Raw genomic sequence first — 26,339 nt, 5'->3', positions numbered from 1 at the left:
GCCAACAGGACCAGTTCCATTTAAACCAGTAATGTTTTTATATCTCAAAATGCGGGTTATAGATTTTATCTCAATAGGCCCAATGGAAATAACAATACCAAATAAAGGGATGTTTCCCTAAGCACAGTCTGCAATAAATTAAATTGTTGCTTGAACTTCTATGTATTTTATAAAGAGGTTTTCTCCTAGGATTATTTTCCTCCTGCAACATTTCAACAGGATCCTTGAAGTGGCTGTGTTTCTGACCTGCAGAACTTACTTCAATGCCTCTGGAAGGTAAGAGTCAAATGAATTGAATTTTAAAGCACAAGCCACAATGCTACTTAAAGTATAAAAATGTATCACAAATGGCTGTAATGAAGGGAGCACAACAAACCAAAGTAAGATTGCTAGGACTGAATGAATTTTCCCCCTTTTTACATTCACATTCATTCCCAATTTTCTTCACTACTTCACATGTATCACCCATTTTCTATCTTCCAGATCCCTTTTGGAAGGCAGGTACCAAACAGCAAATAACCACTGAGAATGGGTAATACCCTGAAAAATATCTATAGGCCTCTTAAACTTTGCTTGCCTTGACTAGAAATATATCCGGAATTCTCTGTTTCCAGGGATGGAAAAGGCTCTTTTAGCTTCATAATAACATGAGAGGCTGCAGATCTGCATGCAGGATTGGATGCCATGGCCGTGCTCTCTTCTTTGCAGCACCACAAGAACAGTTGAGTACCAGCCTTAATGAGGTATTTGAAAAGTTGATTGCTGAGCATATGCACTGCGAGAAGGGAAATTCATTCCCAGGCCTGGAAATGTCTGGATAATGATACACATCTTTTTTTTTTTTTTGCTGTGATCTTTGCTGGCTGCTGGGTTTTCTGATTACAGCTTCTCTAAAGCAACACAGCTAAAGTTCCCTGTGTCGGCCACCTTGCTTTTATTTAACACACAGAATCTGGTGATGGAAATAGCAGGGGTCCAAATATGATTAGGTGGATGGAAGGAAAACAGCGAGCATGTATTTTCCACGGGAAGATGTACATCTGGTGGCACACTGCACCCAGCTGATATTCAAAGGCTGAGGTACCATGCTTTCCCTCCTTCCAGCCGGCAATTCTTCCTGGCATCCAGCAGATGGGACTAGTGGAGAATTATTTCCAAGGCTGGCCCTGCACAGAGCTGCTCTCAGGAGGAGAGGAGAGGGCGCAGGAACTTGACACCCCTCACCTGAGAGAAGAGAGGTGGGCAGGGTGTGGCTGATGGCCATCAGCAGGGACTTGAGCTTACTGCCCTCCTGGTAACTCTGTCTGAATCCTAACCTTAATGGATGACTTGCCATAGCTATTTCTTAGCACATTAGTGAGCTCTAACCTGTAAAAGATTGTGTTATGTGGATGACCAAACGGGGTGACAAAACCTGCGGGGTTTTTCTTTCCCTGACTTGAAATCAAAAGGTATTGTTTTCAAAGTCACTGTTCTGCCTGTCCACGCACAACAGGGGGACCACATGCAAAATAGAAAGTTAGCTAAACTTTTCTCTGCCCCACCCCTTTTCTCTTTAAAGAAACACAGGCTTGGTGCCATCAAACTATGCAGCAAGCAATTCATAAATAAAGAGAATCATGTAACAGCAGTGCAGAAGCACTGGGAAATCTTTACCAGTAGGTCAGGCCAAAAGAGTTTATTGCATCACTGTAAAAGGAGCTGGGCCAAAGCTTCAAGGATTCAGTCATGGTCAAGTGTAACATCTTTTACTCTATGCAGAAAGAACTTTACAACTAGAAGAGGCAGGTCAGGCATAAATGTAACTACTGATATATCACTGAAATTAATTCCAGCCATTTACCTTACTGCATTCAAAATTTAAAACTTTGTTTCCATATGATACTTGTTTCTACATCCATTTTTATGACTATAACCACAACTTATTTGACTAAAACCAAGTATTTCAAGGGTTCATTCATATTTATTGCCAAGGAACTGTATCTCTTGCTCGAGTCACTCAGAGAAAACTTAAACTACAAGAGAAAGTTTAAATGATCATCTGGTCCAGCAGATTATCAGATAAACCACATTTTCTCAATCCTAAATATATTATTTCACTGGACAGTCCCTGTTTAGAATTAGACTGATAGAACATAAATTACAGGATTCTCAACATGTTTTCACTTCATTTTGTTCCTTTAGAAAGAAAAATGTAAAAGACTTTAGGCAGAAACTTCCCCTCTAGCACTCTGACCCAATCCAATAGAGTGACTGGATCATGACATGAGAATTCATCTTGATCAGTGTACTGCCAGTAAGTGTTGTGCCTGGCAAGTGACTTTGGCAGAAACAGAAAAATGAAAATGCTAAAAATTAAGACTGGACAAATGACTTGCAGAAGGAATGGTTAAGCTCTGCTTGGCTTGGAGAATCTATTTATCTTGTGAGAAAGGGAAGAAGCAGGGCTTGAATACACTGACAAGAAAGCAAACTCTAGAGTGGAGAAGTGACTAATCCCAAAGTCTTTGACTAACAGGTTTTTCCACTTTAAAAAAACTCTTCTAATGAGTCTCTCACTGAGTGCCTTTGACTGATGAAGAGTCGTGTTGCAGTTATTGCTCTCCACTGGAACCGGGTGCAGAGCAAATGGAACGGCTTTAAGGAGCACGTCCTCAAGGCAAAGAGCTGGAAATATATTTTACAAGAGTAGTGAGACAATTTTTCCACCATATTTTTATTCACCCCTGGCTCTCCTTTACTCCAGGCAGAAAAGCCAGAGCCAGTACATTTTCCTTGAGTCTTCCCCATGACATTATTTATAATAAAAATGTCTTTTCCACTGGATGGCTTCTACAGGATCTGCCATCCCTTCCCACTACTGCAGCAATCAGTGATTGCATTTCCTTTAGGTGGAAGCTGTCCTCACAATACTTGCTGTTACTCACTAGTAATTGAACAGCAATCTGTCACTCACTCCAAAGGAGATACAAGAAGTGGCAAAGGACATGTTGTGTCATTTTAGGCCAGAAAATGTAAATGATTTTGAGCCACATCACAAGAACAAATGGGAACATCTGTTTCTTTCCCCCTGGCATGACAGTCAGTTCTAAAAAACAGAAGTTTGAGGATTACAATAGCACTGTACAAACAAAACAAGCACATCAGGCACTAAAATACCTTCTTCTGTCCATATATTCTGCTTTCACTTGCCAAGTTGACTACTGCCTCACAGGTTCTTGCTGTCTTCTCTTGGCATTTTCTTTGGGGTCATCAAGAAAGTCCATTTCCCTTCCCCAAATGATATATTTGGTAGAAAAGAGGCTAAACAAGGATCAATCAGCATGCTCAGCAAGCTGGCAGAGTAAGTGGCACTTCTAACTCCACCAGAGAAGAAGATTCTCCAGGAGTGCCTGCCCACTCTCTGTTATGGAGAGGCATTTAGCCTGCACAGTGAGGTGTCAGCTGCAGTGGCAGCCCCCAGATGAAGCAGATAGTAGGATAAATAATAAGCCAGCCATCAGAAGAGGGCTGGGACAAGATCCCGATGAAAGGTCAGGGAACAAACCCTTGGAGCAGGTTTTGGTATCCTTCACATTTTCTCTGCAAGAGCCTGGAAACATGTGGCTTCTTAAATCTTCCACTGTTCTTGTGACAAGCACGGCAAGTCAAAAATATTAATCGCCTGCTGGCCTCTTGGCTCTTCCTGTTTCAGAGCTGAGGAAGTGCTAGGTCTGCTCGCACACCTACTCCTCTTCAGCAGCACCTTTCTTCACAAGCAGCTGGCGACACACTTGGAGATGAGGCTGAAGTCAGTGCCCCAAAAACTGGTGCAAAAGACATTTCTCAGAAGAAGACAGAATTGCAGATACTGTATTTTTTATTTAAAGAAAGAAATTCTGCATAGCCAGTATAAGCCAGTCCATTTCTACCCCTCCAACAAGGAATCACAGAATATCCTGATCTGGAAAGGATCCTCAAGTTCAACTCACAAACACAGATGCTATTAATAATAAAATTGTTTTTGCTACTGGGAAACCTTTATGTATATCATCCAGAGGATGTTCAGAATAAGGTCTCTTCAAACCTCCTCCTCCTTCCTAGGGTAGAAATAAAAGTGGCAAAGGGCCAACACCTGAGGCTTTCATCTATATTTGTGTAGGTGCCACATCCTGGGACACCAGGTTTGATCCTGTTACATCTCTGAATGGCTCTGCCATGGAAGTCTGGGAGCATCCTCTGCTTTTCTGCATGGCCAGTGACTTTGGCATCTCTCCACTGGTCTGACCTGTGCTTCCTTCTTGTACCACAGATGCAAGTACAGTCAAGATCTGTCAGACAAGGGACACTGCTTTTGAACTATCTTTTTCACAGCACAGAAATACTGCCATGGTAATCGTACTAATGACATGAGAGTCCTTACTGTATAGCTCAGAAACTAATTAATGAGAAAGTGAAAAATACAGGCCTTAATCTGCACTCTGCACACAAGTAGATATGCTGGCTTCATTGAAACCACTAAAATTTGAGAAGAAAGCACATCCATATAGACACTTCAGATCATACAGCCTGCAACCATTTTCAAACTATTCCAGTGGTAAAATAATATCAGACATAGAAACCAAGAGGCACATACACACAAAGGCCATTATTTGAGAACTACAAACACATTAAAGTGAATCATTAATGTGGTGGCCTGAGGTTGCTGAACATTTTCAGTTTTCATTTTAATTTCTTTTAATTAAATTATGATTTAGGTCAGTTTTAATCATTACTTGTATATAACCCCTTTGGGGTAAATTTTAAGAAGGGTTAGTAATGAGTTATCTGCAGTAATTGTTTAATGGAGTTATGAGACTCTGCCCTCTGTGCTGCTTCAACAATTTACCACGCTGCAGATGCAGCCCTGAACACGCTACTGTGAACGCGCCCAGCCCAGTGAAGCTGTCAGTCCAATAAATAACAGGGTTTCATTTCCATGCAGCATTTTGTCCAGGAGAGTGGGAAAAGAATGAGAAAACTGTAGCTTGAGTGGCTTACCTCAGAGGTTAAAAATAAAACTATTGTATTTAATGTATTTAACATCCTGAGAAAGACAAGAGTCTTGGCTGAAGCCTGCTGAAGTCACCATGTGTGTTCCCCTTGCTTCAGTCTTCTGTGGGTCAGAAGACAACTCAGCTTCATCATAACCCCCCTGGTTAGGGAGGGACCAGAGAACAACAGCTACAGCATCAGATTAAGCCCTGGGAAGACAGGAGCCTGCCAACTTGTCTCAGCTCACTGCTGGGAACATTGTGCCCACCTGGCTTTTCACGGGGGCTCACTCTCCCCTGACTCAGATTGTGCAATACAGGTGCTGCACAGTATTGCCACTGTTCTGGTAGTGGATAAAAGAGGACAGCAATTGCTGCTGTGAGTTGATGCACAGTTCACAGCAGTATAAAGAAGCCCTGACTCCTGGCCCTACAATTACTCCTATCCAAGAAAAACAAAATGACCTCATGAGGGCAAGTGCAAAATAAACCCACTAATTTTATCATGACAATAGAAATTTAGTCTTTGTTCATACTTCTACTCTGTGTCTGAAGTCTGAGTAACTACATACTACAAGGGACAGCCACATGGCCTCTTTTCCAAGCCACAGTCAAAATAAAACTTGAGACCTATTTTGATTTTTCACAAATCGAAGAAACAGACAGAGAAGCCACAGAGAAGACTACACTCATAAAAACCCCTCAGAAAATGCAAACAAAACCATGCACTACTTAGCATCAGCATTTTGGAATGAAGGGACCAGCCCCATCTCCTGCACTGGACCTGAATAATCCCGACGGTTTACTGTTATTCACATCCTGCGTAGAAATGAGCAATGAATTCCTTGACAGATGAGCCCCCCACAGGTGCCTGGGGTGTGTCACTGGGTGGAATTCTCCTCTGACAACGCTGCATTAGTCAATCCAGTAACAACGTAGTCTTTTGCACCTTAGCTCATCTCAGAAGGAGGACAATCTACTCCTAAGCATTCAGATTGAAAACAGGAACTGCAAGTGTCTTTGTGGTGCTGTTACACAGACGTACATTCGGCTGCTATAAGAAACCCAGACGGGTAAATGGCCAACACAACAGGACTGCACATCACCTGTGGAGGCCAAAATGAGCTGCGTTTCCTGAGTTTTGCACAGCCACTGCACAGCAATTTAATGGAACAGCAGAAGCCACTTCACTGATGAAAAGAATCTTCTAAGAAATGTTTGCTCAGAGAGAAAATACAACTGAAAATACAGATAACATCCTATTTTACCCCTGGCTAAGTGCAAGGTGATCACCTAGTATTCTGAAAGCTGTAATCAGTCAGGACAGATGGTGGACTTCAAAACAGAAGTGAAAAGAGAAGCTATCAACCACAGTGGATGGAGGTTAATTGCCACTTTTTAAATATAACACATCTGCATTAAGGTGAAGCGTCTCACAGACATGTTTGATACACATCCTTCCCAGGGAATTTCTTCTGTCGTACTTTATCTCCATTTAACATTTTATTAAAGGATTAGGTTTGGTGGCAAAAAGAAGACAGTAAATTCTAAGCTATCCTAATAAAAAGAAACACTTTTAAGGCTGAATAAATGACTGTGGTTTTTGAAGTATAATTATGTGTCTGGATGTTCATTTTTAGCAGATTATGATTGGAGCCGAAATCTACTGAAGAATATGACTGCCCCATGGGATACAAAGTACAACTGTAGCTACAATTTATCAAGGGATAAAAGAACCCCTTGCTATAAACCGCAAAACATATTATAACTGATCAGAAGTCAAATCTAGATAATATTAATTCATACCTTAAAGAGAGAGACAATCAGGCCTGCACAGTGTTAGAAGAGCCTTAGAAGAGATGCTTAGAACATCTTTGTGTAATGACAAGGAAGAGTAGCTACTGTGTGCATCCCACCAGCTCCAGAGAGGACTAAGCCCACCTTGGGGGGATGAAGCATGAGCCAAGTGCCGTGGACTGTGGTGGGTGCATACGCTAGATCCTTCTCCATGAAGAGAGAGATCTAGTGCATGGCAAAATTCATGGCAAATAAAGGACCAGCAGGAAGGGGAAGCCATATCTTAATCTCACAATCAGAGGATTAAGCCATAAACAGATTTATTTCCTGGTCCCAAGACTACGCACTTTTTACCATTTCACAAAACTGTTTTTGGGAGAAGGGATGAGGAGCCAGGGTGTCTCCCCCTCGGTGAGAATCCTACTGAATGGCCATGACCTGCTGGACCAATGAGTTGTTGAGATAACACACAGTTTTATTTTGCCTTATTCCTGCTGTGTACTTCAATCATCAGACTGACATCTCTCATGGACAGAGCATCCACTAAGCCAGGCAGGTGCCAGCTGGTGAGCCTGGATTTCTGACACAACGCTCAGACATGTAATGTCCCCTTTGAAAGCCAAGAGGCCAAATTGTGATGACCCCATCAGGCAAAGGAACCAACACTATCAACTCTGTTAAAGGTGATTTGTGTTCATTTTGAACTTTGTAGTTTGACTTATTCATCAACCTCTTGTCCTTCCCACCAAGTGAACGGAAAGCAGACAAAGTATGTCCTGGACAAATAACTCCAAAAGACCTGCTCCTTCCACGGGTGATCCTGGGAGACCAACAGCCTATCAATCTATCAGGAGGAATCTGGTCACTCATCTGGGGAGCAGCTTATGAGAGAAGCTGCAGTGAGACAACTTCCAGAGCTCCAGTTTTGGATTCACATCTCTTGAAGGAGGGCAAGGATTTGCTGCATGGATTGATTATTTCTGTGCTGGAGGAAGAGAAAAAGCAGGCATTTGTGCTGCTGTTACTAGATGTGTTACTCATCTTTAATACAATATTGATCTCACACAGACCGTGCACGGAATGGATGGGGAAGCTCTTTGGCAGGCTCTGCTTTATATCTGAGAAATCCCACAGAGAAGGAAAGGGGAAAGAGTTTGCTTCTCCCTGTTGCACACACCGTGCTGTTCACTACAGATGGGAGGACACGTGGGGAGGCAGGTAAGAGAAACAAGGGACATTTAAGATTTTTGCTTTGTTAGGCTTTTGTAGAAATGGTTTGCCTTTGCTTGGTGACAATAAGTAGGATGAGAATGGCTGACTGTGGCATTTGTGCCAAGTCGTGGCTATGTTGTGACAAGCACTGCCACTTTGTCTATGTAACCACTTTAGGACTGTGTTATGAAGCTACTGTAGCAAGACATGCATGTTTTGTTTAGTACCAAACATATTTTGTTCACCTGACACTCTACAATCACTCAATCAATGAATGCACCTGACTGGGGGGAAAGGCAAAATTATCCCTGGCTGGTTTTAGTCTCGCAGGATGCAGGAAAGTGGCAGGAGGGGAAAAAAAAAAACCAACAAAAAAGAAAATTATATGGCATGTTTGCACATGTCAAACCTGAAATACTGCAGGGAACCTGTGAGTAAAATCCTATCCATTTTCACAGACAATACCTCTGCAGTGAAAAATCTATGGAATACAACCACTGACATAAGAATCTGCTGTGCAGTTCACACTGACTTTTCTCTACTAACAGTCTGGAGGTGGAGAACAATACATCTAATAGAATAATAACAGACACCATTAATACTTTAGTGGTTTGGTATAAGATGGCTTTCATTAGCATGTCAAGTGTTTATTTTAGCTTAGTGCAAAACAAGCTTCTTACATACAGCCACTTAGTCACTGTTCCTTGATTGCAAAGAGGGTAATAATAAAGGAACTTACTTTCCCCAATATTCTGGGGAGGTTTTAACATGCACTGAAATGATATTGCTCCATTACCTCGAGCCAATGAACCAGCCTGGTGAGCTGGAGAAAAATATTACAGCAGAAATATTGCTGAACTCAGTGGAATAGATTTCAGAGACTGCCACGAGGGCAGACACGAGGCTGCTATCATCACAAATTGTACTCCCATCTTCACTCTAAAAGGACACTCACAACCAAGCAGAGGAAAATACACTGGGTTCCTCCCAGATCTCAAATATTCTTCCCAAATATTTGGTAAATATTTTACAGCTGGTCATGTTACCAAGAGCAAAATATATCCTGTGTTAAAACTGGACTTGCTTTTATTGATAAAAGATAGGGGTTAGGCTTCTGGGGGTTTCTGTTTGCTGTTTGTTTTGTGGAGATTTGTTTTTATATTTGTTTACTTTTTCGTGTGTGATTTTGGGTGACTTTTTCTTTTTTTCTTTTTTTTAAACTTGGGGTACTTAAAGTGAACTATCCCAAAGTTTAAACACACCAAACCACAAACCACTTCAGTTTTACCCTAAGGGAAATTCAACCTAGTTAAACTCAGGCAGCGTTTGCCTTTATTGTGTTCTATTCAAGACTGTTTAGATGCATTAGCTACTCAGTTTTTCCTTTAAAAAGGAAAAAAAGCTAGTTTCTTGGAAGTGAAGACAAGCCCCTACCTAAATAAAATTTTTCAGACATGCATTCGTGGTTCATGTCACATATTCAGAACTTTCATAATCTTCAAGGCTCCCCATTAAAAGTTCTTTTAATTCATCAAAACCAACAGCTAATAATTAGACCAGGAGAAACGAAATCCTCTTCTCAGACAAATGTGTGCAAATCCCATTTACTTCCATGGAAATGGCTCACAGGTGTGATACATTACTGACTCCAGGCACATGGCAGCTTGACAGGAATTCAGTGTCTGCATCCCAACTTCTTGTCTCCTCTTCCAGAGGCACAGGTAATGCCAAAGAAATCTGATCCAGGTTTCTCCACAGGCCCCTCAGCAAACACTTTAATCATCTATTCTCTTCTCCACCACAACAACTCTCAAGGCTAAATTTGAACTTTCAATCCTAAACATTACAGGTTTGCTTCCTGTCTACCAGATGGGGGCTCTGCCACCAGCTATATTAAATCCAGCAGCAGTGATTACTTTTTACAGACTTCAATTCTACATCAGCAAAATCTCCTGTATGGCACCAAAATCTGGGAATTCAGGCATTTTACAGCTCAGGAGTAATGCAACAATTCTATTGCCATACTGTTTACTTTGCCCTTCCAGCACGTTTATTTGTGCTTCACAGAGTTAACAGTAGGTCACTGGGAAAAATGGATAGGCACAGAGAAACAGGAAACTGTGTATAGAGAGCCACAGGAAAAGTGAAACAACATTAGTTAATTTTTGAATCAAAGGAAAACCTTACAGTTTGACAATACTTTCTCTCTACCTTTTGTTTTGTTTAGGTTTTTTTTAAGATACTGATACAATGAAAATTTTCAGCCACACTCCAGGTAAGAATTTAACATAAACCAACTATTGTTCTGCCTGTTTAGGAACATTGAAACGATCACCATGATCCCAGCCGTGGCTTAGCCTGCATACAAACAGACATGTCATCGCTGAATTCTCCAATTCAAACATAAAATTGGTATTTTAATTTAATCTGGGTTCAGTGCAGCATGAAAGGAAAGATGCTCAGGTGAGATGAAATTTCTTGGGTCCCTTCCAGGTGATGACAGCTATTGCTTTAATGACTTGCCCATAACAACCAGTCACAATGTTAGTGACAGCATGTTACTAGCAGTTACTTAAAATGATAGATGTTAACACTTTTCTGCTCTTTGTGACTCGCACTGTACCCCCGTCAGAATATTTTAGGAGCTGAATGCACAGTGCTAGGTCAAAATGCTGAATGAAGATTGTGGGGCCACTGGTTGAGGTGCAAAATTAGATGTGTCATTTGAGGAATATTAGGAATCCTTGATAAGGAACTGCAATGGATTAAAGATTAAAGTTCATCCTTTTAACTATTTCACAGGAGGGGAATTTCTTCAGCATTTGAGTGTTTTGCTCTTCCACATACCTGAAAGCAATATGAAACTGTGCACTCTGAAAAAAAGCCTTTGATATCAGCATCTTATAAACAACTCTTCCAATGAGATAGAGATTAGGAAAATATACTTTGATCCAGTTTTAGAACAACACAGACCACGTTTACATCCATACACATGGACAAGCTTCCCTGAGCAGACCCAAGTGGAGGAAGGTATCCTCAGAGGAACAACACTGTAGGCATAACGTTAATCACCTGTGACTTCTAAGTGGGGAGAGATGTACTACACTGTGTAAGGGCTAGAAACATGAACATTGTAAAAAGGAAAACAGCAGAAATTTCTTGTAGAAAAGCTAAGGGAGGATTGTATTGCTCCGTGTTTAGCAGCAGGTACCTGATGAACTTAACCAACCAGACTATGAACCCAACCCTGCGCAACATGAATTACACTTGGGCTTTTTAATTACACAAAGTCAGAACTGGTTAGAGGTGGAACAGCAGCAATTTATTAGGATGTATCGGTAATAATCAGTAGCCCATCACATAAAAATAGGGTTTGTAATTGGGAATCTAGTTTAGGATGAAATATACTTCAGAAGATTTATAATCCCTTTATCTAGGCCAAAAAACTCTTCAAGTGTTTGCAAAAAGCATTCTTAACTGAAAGTTTTCCAGTTTTTTCCCAAGAATTCAAACCAAACTTTTACTCAAAATGTGAATTGATTAACAGCCCTGAGAAGTTTTTAGACCACCTACCTTCAGCATCATCCTGCAGGTCCTCAGGCTGCTCTTCTTTGCTCTTTGTGGGAGATGCAGGCTGGCCCTCTTTAAACATAAAAAATTATAAATTACATATCTTATTTGGAAATGGTTTCATTGTATCACATTACCATGTGTGATATCACAACTGTATGTTTTATCTCAGCACTCCATTCAGCACCCAATGCTTATCTTTCTGTTATTTAAATTAATTATTGCATCATCTCATATGAAATTTGTAACACATATGTGTCTTTCAGCCTGGACTGGGCTTTCTCTGACTTTCACAGGACAGAAGTGAAGAAAGCTCATAATGAAACAACTGCTTCACAAGCACTACAGAGACCTCATAACTCTCAACCAAATAATGTTTTAATTTGTGGTTGTAAACACAATATTTATTATAGTGCTTTATGGAAGTGTGGAGAAATAATCTGAACTAAATGATTTTTTTTCTCTCAGCTCAATTCTCCATTCACTGTTTTAACGCAACAACCAATGAATATAGACTGGAATGAATAATTAAATGAAAGGTAGGGAAACAAATTTGACAGTGAGGCTAAGGAAATGAAAGCTTTACAAGATACAAATGTTTGAGTTGAAAAAAATCCATTCCAGCCTTTCAGACAGGAGGCAATATCAAGCTGGAGGAAAAGAAGTAAAAGAAGTAATTGAGGCCAATTAAATGTGAGATCTCCCTTACAGGGACTGAAGCACACAGTGTTTAATATCAGTTGGTTAAACTTTAAATATTATGAACTTTTTCTACAATATTTGCAAAATATCCTGTCCTCCTAACATAAATTATGACATTACTGTTTGTTTGCTATGACACAAACTAGCAGAGAAAGCCTGTTAATAAAAAGGGAGTCCAAGCTGGAAATCAAGCATAGAAGCCATTCCTAAATGAAGACATTTCATGCAGCAGATTCCCTAATTAAAACATTCTTTAAACATTGTTGCTTAACCACGAAAGCAGTGACTGAAAGACAAGTAAAACCCAATTCATTGCACCTACTGAATGTATTTAAGCATAATGGGAAAATGACTTTCTGTCATTTGAGTTTCTGTCATTTGACTTTCTGTCAAACCTCCTGATTTCTTGTGGCTAACTGAGGGCTTGGGTGCAGGAGAAGCCTAAATAAAACACACTTTTGTGTGTGCTGGAAATAAACCTTCACCACTTGTCACCAGGAAATTTAGGAAGACATATGACCTCACATGATTCACCCTTACTGCTGTTGCCATTAGAAAATAAGAGTCATGGTATTACTTAAAACTGATTTGCTAATTAACAACCAGGAAAAAACTATGTACAGATGTTTCATAAATTGCTTAAGTGTTTCAAAAACTCCCAGGGTCTCTCCTGCTGTCACATATATGCCCCACAATCATCTACTCTTTATGTTGCTGGAGTTTTAAACAGCTCTTGACAATCAGATGCCCAGCTCTCATGAAAGACTTGGCTCTGCTGAGAGCTGTAGATTCTCTCATTTTATCTTCTACCCTTCCAAAATTATATATCTATAATCAAAATGCTGAAAATTTCGAAACAGGAGGCATGAAAGTAGTTAGGATGTGGAAAAGGAACTTGCAGATTCAGGGGGTAGCTGGACTCAGTGATCCTTGTGGGTCCCTTCAATTCAGGATATTCTGTAACTCCAAGAATATTATGTTCATTCAAAGGACAAAAAAAGGAGTGAATAATTCGCTTTGCATGGGGCCCAGGGAACACAGAAATATCCTCTGCTGCCCTCTGGGTTATTCTACCATAGTCATGCACAAAAACCCCAGAAGAGCCATGGATTGGGAAAGTGGCAGGACAGCTCAAAATGTCAGCAAAAATTCCAAAACGGAGATCTGTATGTGAACAATTAAATTCTATCTTACTTTCTTAATTTCAGTAAAAGGGCATTATTAAAAATAAAAATTTAAAAAAAAAAAATTTTTTTAAAAAAAGCGCCAAACTGAACACTGCCCTTATAAATTTCTACTAGAAGGGAATTTACACTTTTTTCTAGAACTCCGTACAGCTCAGACATGAAGAGCCCTTAGCAATCAGTAAAAAAGCCAGTTACTGCAAAGCAGAACAAGCCTTGAAGTTTGGCTTGGTTCCAGGTGGTAGACTGTTCCTGAGAGCACTTAATACAGGACATGTCCTGTGTCATATCTTCATGTTTGCTCATCTGAATTTGAAATTAAAACGCAGTGTTTTGAGGAAAACAGGAGTTTTCAAGGGCTAAGAGGAATTTCTTTCTAGAGTGAAGAAGGCAGGAGTAACTGCAAGAAAATCCATGGGGAAAAATAAAGGCAAAACCTGCCAAATAAAGTCATGCTTTGTCAACCCTTTAAGGGGCTCAGAAGCAATGCTGATAGAGTTCAACAGGAACTGTAAAACAAAAGAGAGATCCTGAAAATAACCAGACTGCTGAGGACTTATTCATGCCAATCCTCTCATTTTCTTTTAAAAAATAACTTGAATATTTATAGTGGACTGTATCAACATATAGCTTCTTTGGTTCAAATGCCACTCTGAACCACCTGCTACCTTTTCTTTTTTGTTTGAGAATAATTCACATTAGGGGACTGAATCAATAGGAATGTTTTAATCAACACTTGCCGCTCTACTGAGGAATTTCATCATCTAACCAATCTCTGAAGTTTCCTCCAGCTCCACACATCAAATGTCAATCAAGTTAAAGTGCAAACGTCCAGCCAGGTCTGTCAGGACTATTTGAATACATTAGATAATATAACCAACATCTTAACTGACAGCTCAAAGATGGAGAGGGAACGAGTGTACATTCAGAGAAGTCAGAACGGTTGCTATCTCAGAAGAAACCATCTTTTTGCATTCTATAAAGAGCCTCCAAAATGCTCACAAAAGGATGTGAGAGGAGAACAAGATTTGAATCACAATTTCACTATTTTTAGCAGATATCTCTTATTTCAGAGATTGAAAAGGATCTGTGTTTACCCTGATCAAAAAATACAACTCATAACCCTTTCCATTCTCCAGCACTGTGTACATCCTTTCAAACATTTACCCAAATATTACAGAAATTTTGTCTGCAAATTTCTTTTTAAAAACAGCACACCTGGACAGGCAGCTGAACTGATCATATTAAAAGCTTTTCTAATTATGATCATTTGTGCAAAAAGGTTTCTGAACTCTACTACTGGGAGACATAATTCTATTTTATAGGCTAATTCAGAGGGTCAACAAGTCATTTAAATCTCACAGTCTGTCTCCACGTAACCTATTTCCAAAATCCTTCCCAACTCCAAATTTGCCTTGTTGCAAGTCATTGCTATTTTTATCTCAGGAAAAAAAGATAAAGTCTCCCTCCAAAAAACAATCTCCAAGTGTAAGGGTGTGCATACAGTGGAACATGCAAAAAAAAAAAAGTATTTATGTATCTTGATTGTAGTAGGGTTTTATTAGTTATTAAGTCCTGTTAGTGTGAATGAGATGCTTCATCTTGTTGTTTTAACTGGCTGTGGCTTCTAAGTAATGAACAGGTGATTAATTAGGATGATCAGGATAGAAACAGGATAAGCAGCAGGGCATTTATTAGGAACAACTACCTGATGGGAAATGACAGTCATGTGGCAACAGAGATAAGGTCAAAAGGCTTTGGTACCTGACAGAGAATGAAGCTGAACAGGTTGAAGGACAATACAGATTCAGAACTGGAAGTTTTTCCTAATTGTAGGGATTTTTGTTTGGTTTTGGATTTTTTCTTTTTTTTAATGGCAATGGTAAGAGAATTGACTTATGTCAGCACATAATAATGTTATTATGTGCTGACATAAGTCAATTCTCTTACCATTAGGAAAAAGGGAAAAAAAGGAAACACTCAGGAAAGGCTAACTACTGGGTCATCTGGTCCTTGTTTTGGGTTATGTAGGAAATCATTCACAGAGGAAAGCTAAAATGTAGACCTGCACAGGCCTGGACCTGCTATTTCTCCACCTGCCCTTTTGACTCAAACCCTCCTAACACCAACTGCAGGACACATGATAACCTCAAAGCTCTTCAAATTAAGCGGTGCCGTTCAGCCAGGAACTGCTACAAGACTCAGCATTCAGAATAACAGAGTGGGTTAAAAGCCTGTGAGCCAAATGCCACTAGAAGAATGGGTTTCACTGTGTATATTTAACAAGAGTGGATCCTTTTTATTTTAAGATGTTTTTTCTTATTCTAGTACGTCCAATATTGTTGCAGCAGCCCTTTAATGAGAAAGTAAAAATGAGCTGAGGCACAGACTCCTTGTTAAATGCAGCATAAAAAGGGTCCTGGTTGATTCCTCTTCACAGCTTAATTATCTTAACTCCAACCATTCCCTGACTCTGGCTGCAGCAAGCTCCTACTGGAGGCTTCCCTTGCAGCCCCTGACTGTAGGGATCAGTGTGCAGACTCTGAATGCAGCTTTTACCTAACTAGACTGTGAGTGCAGGTTCCAACAACAGGCTCTGACTGCAGACCCAGACTGACTTCACAGCAGTGATTCTCTCTCCCCAGGATCATGATTCTCTCCTTACCATCTAACCCCCTCTTGTCTCGCCCTCATCCCTATTGGATACAGCTGTGACTCATCAGGGGTGAGGCTGTATTGGGTAATTAACACTGCTGTTACTAATCAGGGGCGAGGTCACCTGTATACCCTCTCCTACATAATATAAGCAGTGATGTTATGTGATAAATTCACCAAAGTAGTCACTCCTGCTTGATTTTATAGAATGAATATCGATATTAATGGCTATTATCTGGCAGATTGGCTTGGGGATTTCTTTTATCCCATACCCATTTTTGTTTCTGTTTTTGTTTTGTGTCCAGTGTTGTCCCTGTCCCCTCTCCCCTCCTCTCGCAGCTCTGGTAGTATTGCAATGGGTCAGAGCCAGCCTGGGATTTCCTGTGAGAGATGAGGAGAAGGACAGTTGTTTCCTTCCACTAGGGTGATTTCATCTCCACGGCCACGCCCCATGAGCCCTCTGAGGAGAGATACTTGTTGCCCTGTGGTTTTTGCCCCTTTTTTCCCTTTCCCTTTGGCACTGTGACTGGAGCTTACCTGTTTGCTTCTCTGCCTCTCTCCTGCCTGGGAGCTCAGAGCGAGTGTGTGCAGCCCCAGGACCCGAGAGCACCCTTTCCTCTGCACAGCCCAGCCCCAGGACCAGCCATGGTAGTGATTCCCCATCCAGCCCCATTTCTCTGCTGCTGCCTCAGGGCTGCTTGCCACACTGGAACCCAACCCCTGGACACCCCTCAGCTTCCAGCCTGGAGTTTCTGCCCCATTTTGTGTGCCTGCCTCTGCCATTCTAGTTTGCTGCTCCTGAGGTTTCCTGCTGCAGTCCATTCGGTTTCCCGAGTGGCACTGAGAGTGGCTGCTTCCCATGAATTTGCAAAGGAAAGCCCATTGTTATCCATACACACACTAGTAAAGAACTGTTACTCCTCATATCTTTGCCTGAAAGCCCTGTAATTTCAAAGTTATAATAATTTGGAGTGAGGGCGTCACATTTTCCATTCTAAGGGATGTTCCTGCCTTCCTTGGCAGACATCTGTTCTTTAAACCAGGACACAGATGTAATTGGGACATTCTATTATTTATTTTGAAGATTAATCAAAGAAAAAAAGGCCTCTCTGCATGTAATGAGCTATTTGTATTTCAGGGTGGTAGAAACACAAGATAGATTACTTTCATAATGTATCCATCACTCAGTAGTACACCCATTTGGTAATCTGTTATTTTTTACTTCCAGTTAATTTTCTGTCTATTCCTAAAGCCTAATCTGGTGTGCATTGAAGCCAATGGACATATTCTGACTGCCTACAGCAGACACCAATCAGGATCAGGGTTTTCTTTTTCCCTCTATTTTTTGCCACTAGATTTAAACTAAGACAGATTCTGTAACCTTCCCCTCACCATCCTACCACATTCTTCAAAGTGTGATTAGTACAGACACAGAGCCTACAGTTCATTTGTGTTCTTGTATTTCTCTGTGTTTTCTCTCGGTCTGATATTGGCCCTCAGAAATACCCAGCCAAAAGGAAGATGAGGTACAGGAATTTAGCTAAAATTTAGATTTCAATAACTGCCAAAGATCTATACATGTCTAGTCTGCAACATGTGCTCTCTATGAATCCAACCTCTCTTTTTCACTTTAAGCAAAAGACTTGGTGGAAACACCCCAAAGCAGATTGGCTATGGACAGCTCAAGGGAGAAGGGTCATCAATACTGGTGCCAACTGTTGACTCCATCTGCTGCAGTCATGACCCATGAAGTCAAGTGGAGAATTATTATTCAATTAATATCTTTTAGCAGTGATTATTACTTACTACTTACTTCTCTATTTTCCCCTTTGAAGAGTAAAAAGCAGATATCCTCCAAACTAATAAAAATTTGAGTATAAAAATGAAAACTCCCCTCAATGCAAAAATTATGTTTGTATTTATAGTTTCAGTAAACACATCCTACAATCGTTAAAAACTGCACACAGAAATAGGTTAAAAGAGAATAACTTTTGTATATCTGCTACACTACTGGGGTTGATACACAAAAGAGACTTATTTTTAGCCCGGTAGATATTGATTGCTTACAGCCAATGCACTGATTCCCAAAATATCTCCAGCTGATAAAGAAATAAACAAGGATGTGCTGTTGAAGCTCACAGCATCCTAGACCTGTGAGAGCAGCTCTGATCTGATCTATCTCATTCACACAAAAGAAAGAGACAAGTAGGGAAATATCTTCCTGAAATTATATAATTCAGTGATAATTTCCCAGAGTATCTATGTAGCTTTACCTAATGTAATGAAGCTGTGAAGGATACAAGACAAAAAAGAAGAGATTGGCTATTAAGTAGAATTGCACTTTCTTTTAATTCTAATTTAAAATGCTTTTTTAAAAAGCCTACACCAATTTAATTTGCATAATCCCCATAAAAACAAGACAAAAATTGCAAAATAATTTGGCTTATAAAAATACACATGCCATAATAAATATAAAAAATTAAATTAGAAATGTTTTGATGAATACTGCAAACTTAACTATAGCATTATCTTTGGCAAATGTTTGTTATATAATGATGAGATTTTTTTTTTTTTTACTTTTATGTATGTTCCTACAGCTATATCAATCACACTAACTGTATTAAAATTACTAAAAGTTCCTATCCAGTAATCTTGACACCAAAATGTAATTACAATTATGTGTAATAAAATCAACAGGCCAGAACAGCCATAAAAGCATGTTCTAATCCATCAGTATAACACATATCTATCTGTGTATATCTGTGTTTTCACACCTATGTATATGCACCATTCTTCAAGTATTTCTAATTTCTCAGGTAATTAAGTAGTTGTATAAATGACCACAAACCATTTGTCTTTAGGACAATCTTGCCAATTTAAGCAGTCAGGATTCAAAAAGCTTTTACTGCTTCAAAAGCTTTTCCTTCTGTTTTCTGGGTGGTATATCCCATGCCTCTCCTCCTTTCTGACCCTGTATGTTTTCATAGAGAGCTGGATATTCCTGCACAGTCACTGGACCATGATGGGATGAAGGTCACGGAGACCTTGGGGTATCAGCTGGTTTGGAAGGAGAGGAAGAGGAGTATAGGGGGCTACTCTGAAATAAAAGGAGATGCACTGCACAGAAAACCGTATGGAACAGGAGATGTTCACTGAGGAACTCAAGGTGAGGTCTGCAGGGAAAGTATCAGAAGGTGCTGTGGTGGAAGTCTGTAACAAAAAACCTGATCAAGATTAACTGGATGGAGCTTTCTCAAAAAAAACTTGCAGAAATCTCCTGAATGGAAGCTTTTTTCCTCATGGGAGTTATCTAATCCTCTGTCCTCTCCTTTTCTTGTTCTTATGACCTTTCCTATTAATCATTTCCATTTCATATCATCCACAAACCTTAAACAGTGACACTTGTTTTAAACAGCAAACAATGAGTTTTAAGAGTTTGTAGAAGAGTTTTCGAACTGTTTTCATTGTGGATATATCACTGCCACTATTCAGAATGGCAAATGAATCAAGAATTGCTCTATTCACCCTTTTTTACAGACAAATAGACTTGTTAAGAATTGTTATTATTTCCCCTTCATGTTCAAACTAGCTATCGGAAAAAGTAATAAAATATTGCCCAGAGGTCAAAAGAGGATGATATTAAAAAAGTAGTCTCAGTTGGTCTTACCATGCACTATTTATTTTCAGGGATGGTTCACCCTAATTTTGTGTAAAAACCAGAAATGACTGTTGTAACATTGGCAACAATGATTAGCACTGCTTATCTCAACTAAGGCAATGATTTCTAGAATTTTTTCAGTTTGGCTTATGCTTCAGAGAAGTGATATATTTTAGCATAAAATATTCTTTACTCACCTCTCTCTTCACTCAGCTCAGCCCCTTCTTCATTAGCATCATCTGACAAAAAAATTTGAAAGAAAAAGGTTACTGGGAATATCAGCAAACATCTAACATGAAATATTCCATGTTTCAAATTGCCTGTATCTTAGTTTGCCTCCTCCTGGTTAATATTTTGCAGTGAAATCTGGAGCTGGATGGGGAAGAAGGTTTTGATACTGGTTACTACTAGACACAGGTAATGCAGGGAATGAAGACAGGGAATAAAAGTCTGTTCATAATTTACAAAATTCTGCAAATAAAGACAGGAATAATACGAAATTCCATTTTCTTTCCTGCAGAGCTTTTGGTTTACTTGACAAGTTTCAGTTTGCTTTGTTTCCCTGGAACAGCTGGATATGCTAAGAAGAGAACCAGCTACCCTACTAGAAAACTACAGGAGTAAGTTATTAAATGTTTGCCAAACAGGCAAATTGGTTTAAGAACAAAATGAATCTGTGAAGACTGAACTTGGGCTAGCTAGAAACGGATAATTTTTAAGCTTAAGATGAGAGACAAGAAAAGCAGATTTCTTTTGCTAAAAGTTCCATTTTGGTATCAAAGGAATTTCTTACAAGATGTTTTCTTGAGTTAAAAAAATAATTATTAGCCTTAATTAACATCTTGGTAATTCAATGGTCTAGAGTCTCAATCATCTAATGGAGAGCTCACTGATCACAGATGTTTATGTCAGTTATGTTCCTAATTCATACAGACTCCATTTATAGCCTTTTAAATGGAGTTGATGAGGAACTTTTTACCAGATCCTGTAGTGACAGGACAAGAGGGAATGGCTTTAAACTGACAGAGGGCTGGTTTAAATGAGATATTGGGAAGAAATTCTTCATTGTGAGTGTGTTGAGGCAGTAAAACAACTTGACAGAGAAGCTGTGGATGCTCTATCCCTGGAAGTGCTTGGAGAACCTGGTCTAGTGGAAGGTGTCCCAGCCCATGGCAGGGTGGCTTGGAATCAGATGGTCTTTCAGGTCCCTTCCAACCAGCCATTCTATGATTCTATGATCTGGGCATGTGAAAATGCTGTGGCAAGCCCACAACTTCTGTGTCAGGCTTAGTGTCTTTCAAACTGGCATATTATGACCAACCATCATATTAACTCATTATTTGCAATATAATAAGCAACGCTAATGGAAACTAACAACAGTATTTAGGTCCAAATTTACAGGGCTGGAACTTTTCATCAGAAACTCTGCTGAGATCTAAATGCTGTGACTGGCTATGAGTATTAGGTTCTGATCTCACCAAGATTTGGAGCCCGAAACTTTATTCTAAGTAGCATGAGAGCAGAAAAATTCATTAAAAATAGAGGCCTCTACTGGGAATTTTAATTCATTATAAGCATTAAAGTCAGGAGTGTAAGATTTTTCATGCTTCTGAATCTCAGTACATGGATCTGCATCCACTGTTCTCCCCTTTTCCTCTCATTCAGACATGATCTGGAGGGCAGAACTTTCAGAAGGCAGCAACAGATTATATTTCTCTTGAGTACACTTTATTCTGGCCCAGTCGGAACCTCAGAGGCACCAAGCTGGAATGGCAGGTACAAGCAGATCCCGGTGTAGTAAACAATGTATCAGGAACTCTGTGGCTGTAGGTGGAACCTTGGGCTGTCCCAGCAGGCAGGGGCTGTGGGGTTGCAGTGCAGCGAAAAGCCCACAGCGGTGGCAGAGAAGCCGCACGGCTGGGCAGCCACAGCCAGGCTCCCAAACACGGCTGGAAGGGGCTCCCTCAGACTGGGGAGGGGCTCAGGGTGCCTGGTTCTCCCCTGAGGCACCTGAGTAGACGGCGAAGGGTCCCTTCTAGTGAGATCACCCAGTGCTACGGCCGCAGAGTTCCACTTCTGACAGGAGACAGCAAGCGATGGAACCCCTTTGTGGTGGTGAATTCTCCCCACAGCAACTGCAGCCGGTCTCCCCTCCGACAGCGAGCTAGAGGCTGTGCCCAATCCCTTCCCTGCAGCCAAAATCTCGAGGCAACTCTGGCCTTCCCAAGAGAAACCCCTCAGGTAAGTGAGTCACAGCCAGCTACGCCCCTCCTCCGTGGCTGCCTCCTTTATCTCTCTTAAGATAAAGACTGGTACATCTTTATCTTTGTCTCTTACCAGTCGTTACTGTTTCTTAGCAACAAATGGGAGAAAATTCCCTAAGAAAGAAGACAAAAGGAAAAAAATCCTAACCCCCAACACACACACACACACAGCCTTAAGGAGCTTTGACAAGTAATTTTTAAGATAAGAAAATGAAAAATATTGTTCAAGCCCATGGGAATTCTGTCATTGGCTTCAACAGAGCCAGGATTTTCAACTGGAGTTCTGCTATTCTTCAACAAACTGCTCAGAAAACATTTGGCAATATAGTGAGTATTAATTATTCAGTTTCCAATAACATGTTCTTTCCATGGAGGCATTTATAATGAAACCAGCATGATAAGGTTTCAAATTAATCTCAGATATGACACTAAATCTGCAGAATCTTAACATACATATATCACCTAGTCTTCTGTGGAAGTTCTTAATTATAGTTCTGTAAGTGACTTGGAATATGAAATTCCCAAAGCAACAGAAGAGTTTCTAAGCTAGTGATAATGGACACAGACAAGAAATCTGATGTTATTAAAAGGTAGGGAAGTCATTATGCAACATAATTATGACGAGGCAAAGACTGCTTTTGTGAACTAATTGTGAATTATGGGCTGGGGTTTTTTTCTGGGAAAAAGTACCTAAGGCTTGCTGAAAGGCAATGAAGTCTCTACATCATTTCTGAAAATGGAAGTCGGGCTCCAAATAACTTGGTGACACAATCTCTGAGTCGTTGTGGTGCCTTTGAAAAATTTACCCCAATCTAGGTATGAATCTGAGTTTCACTTTGGCAAACAGCAATCCCCAGCCACTTCAGGTATCTGTAATTATTACTCTCACACTATTAATCTATCTGGTGGAAGCATTTCCCTCTTAAATATGAAATATTCTCTTTCACTGACCTTGGTGTGGCTGGCTGAAGTGATAAACACCATGTTTAGCTGACAGACCTCTATGCCAAAACCAATTATTTGAGATAAAACCCAGTGGTTTAGAAGTCTATATCCAAAATGCATTCACTTACCTGCTGAAAAAAATGATATTAAAGGCAGCTTCTTGGTTACTGGTTCTGAATAAGTAAAAACATTTTTTACTGAAGCTCTACCTGCCTAACATAAAGCAAAATCAGTGCCAAGATTACTATAAATTAGATTTATTATATGTAGATTTGTTTTTCTCTTGTTTGTTTATTTTAATTTTTTTCCCTATATAATTTCTTACCCCATCTAGAGGAAGCCTTTGAAAGTTTTGTTTTGGTTTGAAATATGCACCACAGACAGTCAATCCCAAAGCAAACTTGAATAAAACCACAGAAGAACCTTAGAGTGAATCTTTGACAGCAGCAAACATTTCCTTAAATACATTATGTCAATATTTCTTGTCCAAACTCCCCCACTGGAAAGACCAGAGGTGAGATCCTCTGTACCTTTCACTCTCACTCGAGAGATGTTGAAAAATAACTGACTAGCAAAACATGCTCTAGTGTGTGCACACATTTACCCAGCCTTGGTTACTCCTCTGGCTGGGGAAGCAGAACAATGACCTTTCACATCGCCTCCCCATTAAAGCCCTGGATTTTAGGAAGCTTTACCAAGATGACTTTGCTAGAAAAGGAATGACTGACCTTGCAGGCTGGAGTGAGAGGAAAACTTGACAGTGACTACCGAAAGGGTCAGCTCATCCCCAGGAAAAGTCACATCACTATTTAGAAGGCTTAGGAGACAAGAAAACTTTCCAATCCAAAATGTGCGCAGGATGTTCCAGTTTATAAGTTGAGGTATACTACATAAAATTAAGGTATTAAATGGGTGAGGTGTGGGAGAAGTTTCCACTCAAGTACAAAATCATTTACAGTTGAAAGTCAATCTAGGATTGAAAGCCTCCCTCTAACTCCCAGGCTACCCGGGGTAACTGTATCTCTGAAGATCAGAGAGCTTTACCTTTGGGAGCAAGGTGCTCAAAGCATCAGCTTTGTGTAAGCCACAGGCTCCCTGGTGGGGTCACGCACTAAGGGATGCCTGTGGCTCTTTCACTGCCCTGTCCCTTGTTATCCGCCCAGCTTTGGGAAGTGGAATCATTACACCATGTCTCCTCCTACTGCCACAGAAGAAGGGGATGCCTTCTGTCAGATCCTTTGTTTTGCCTTTTGCCTTGCTGGTCAGGTTGTTTCCCCGTCTCCCTAGCTGTGGCATACAAGCAAACACAAGCCAGATGGCTAAAATCATCAATCTGTGTTAAGATTTATGTTAGGAACAGAGAGGTGAAAGGCTCTAAATACTATCACTAATCCCCAAAGCCATTAAACCACCTCCTCCTGGTTGCTCATGCTTCCATTTGCATTCTCCTTCATGTCAGCATGAGGAAAGCCAGCATTGTACAAACACTGTGCCTTGAGAAGCTCTTACATGAGAGCCAGCTCCATGCTGCAGGAGGCTGCAGGTCCTGCATCCTGGGCTGCTGGCACTCCCCAACAGCACTGCATGCTGCTGGCTCCTCCCTGCCTCGCTCTGATCTTCCCTCAGCTGCCTAATTGCATCCTTCAGGATTTTTATTTTTACCCAGCATTTTCTGCAGTTTCCTCATTTCCAGATGTTTCCCTGTTTCTAGTCAACCCACACATCTCAGTCTGCTCCTCCTTGCAAGCGTGGTTCCATGTCTGGACCACAACCAGGGGAGAACTGGGAGGACACTGTGGGCACTGTGATAAAAATCCCCTCTGCAGCTTGGATGAACATTCCCCTCTGCCAAACAGAGCAATGGGATGGGCAGAGCTGCACAGGAGGCTGAAATGACAAGTTGGTGATCATAGTGTTGATGTCTTAAAATAAAAGCTCAAACCTAAAGAAACCCACCAAAATTTCAGCACTGGAAGCTTCAGCCAACCTCTTGAGCTTATCTGCAGTGCAAAAATACGTTTCCGGCTGGAAAACTTCCTACTGCCAAACATTTTCCTAGCATTCCACAATCTGCCTGTACTATTTCCACTGGGATTACAGAGGAGGAGCATTGCAGCAGTCTTCCCTTTGAGGGAAATGGGTCCCATTTTGGGTCAGTCTTGAAAAACTTTTTGTGTCCCGTCTCAGAGCAGCCAGCAGTGTGGGCAAGGGTACCCACCTGAAGCAAACCATCTAAACCATAGTAATATCGGGTTTCCAGCAGCTGAAAAGACCAAGCAGGTTCTCACTGTCCATATTTCTCTTTCCCACACATTTCTTTACAAAATTTTATCCCAAAGCTTCAACCACCTGACTGCATGATCACCTTCACAGCCTTAGGGAGATTTATGATGGTATCTCATATCTATTTACAACACCTAGTAACTGAAAAATCACTTGCTTTGGTGGCTGACAACCACTGCTGATACCCAAAAGGAGCTTCATGACAGCGTGCAGGCTTTATGTCCACCTCAGCACGAGAGTCAATGTTGTTGTAGCACACTGGGCCACACAGGAAGGTTTCTTGAAGCCCTCAGACACACCTATGAGGCTTGCAACAACCCAGAATCTCCCAAGCTCTTTTGGGTATTTCGATTCCTCCAACTCAGTCCTCCACTGGGGAAACGTGACAGAACATAGCACAAAAAAGGGCAATATTTTCTTTAAGGAAAAGCAGGATTGGAAATCTCTGGCAGATGAGATCAACTAAAGCAGGCCTGACTCTTTTCTCATCTCTTAGTAAAAAGTTAAATTTCTATAAAACTTTTTCTCATCCTCAGTGCTCCTAAGAGGAAGGAAGAAAAAAAAAAGATGAAACAAAAAGATCTTTAACAAAAAAAGTACATAAAAGTACATTCTTCTGCTTAGGAAGAATAAAAATAGGACTTCTTTTGCTCCTATTTCTATCCTTTCATCATGCAGTCCTGCATACAGAGCATTCTACATAAACCTCCACCTGATACTGAGCAAGTTTCATTAAATTTTTTTGTCTAATTATAACGAATCTTCCACTGATACACTGCTCATCCTGGCCATACTGCAGCAGTAGCGCCAGTTTCCTTCCTGTGTTGCTTAGTTACACCAGCCTCACAACACTGCAGCCTCACAGAAAGTAGAATGTGTCTGTAGCTTTTGAAGCCATATCAAACAGAAATCCTTACTGCCAGCCTCCTAAGAAGTCAGGCACTGGGGTTTTTTTGTCATCGCGTCGATGACCTCTTTTATGAACCGTATCGCCTGATCTGCTGTAAAATACACACCATACAAACCATATGAACCTCAGCTGAGACAAAGACTGTGC

At 40.5% G+C, this 26,339-nt stretch overlaps 1 protein-coding gene across 1 annotated transcript in view; it reads right to left on the bottom strand.

Annotated features, from left to right (window-relative positions):
• Positions 1-26,339, bottom strand: part of MACROD2 (mono-ADP ribosylhydrolase 2) — an 837,487-nt gene that overhangs the window by 45,164 nt on the left and 765,984 nt on the right. Inside the window, exons 10-11 of the mRNA XM_063391546.1 lie at positions 19,988-20,029; positions 11,595-11,663 (exon numbers count right to left, since the gene is read on the bottom strand). Coding sequence (XP_063247616.1) covers positions 11,595-11,663; positions 19,988-20,029 — 111 coding nt within the window. The remainder of the gene's footprint in view (positions 1-11,594; positions 11,664-19,987; positions 20,030-26,339) is intronic.

Source organism: Prinia subflava, chromosome 2 (genome assembly GCF_021018805.1).
Source record: "Prinia subflava isolate CZ2003 ecotype Zambia chromosome 2, Cam_Psub_1.2, whole genome shotgun sequence".
Taxonomy (NCBI): domain Eukaryota; kingdom Metazoa; phylum Chordata; class Aves; order Passeriformes; family Cisticolidae; genus Prinia; species Prinia subflava.
The sequence above is the reverse complement of the archived record's forward strand: the minus strand, read 5'-3'. Positions and strand labels throughout refer to the sequence as shown.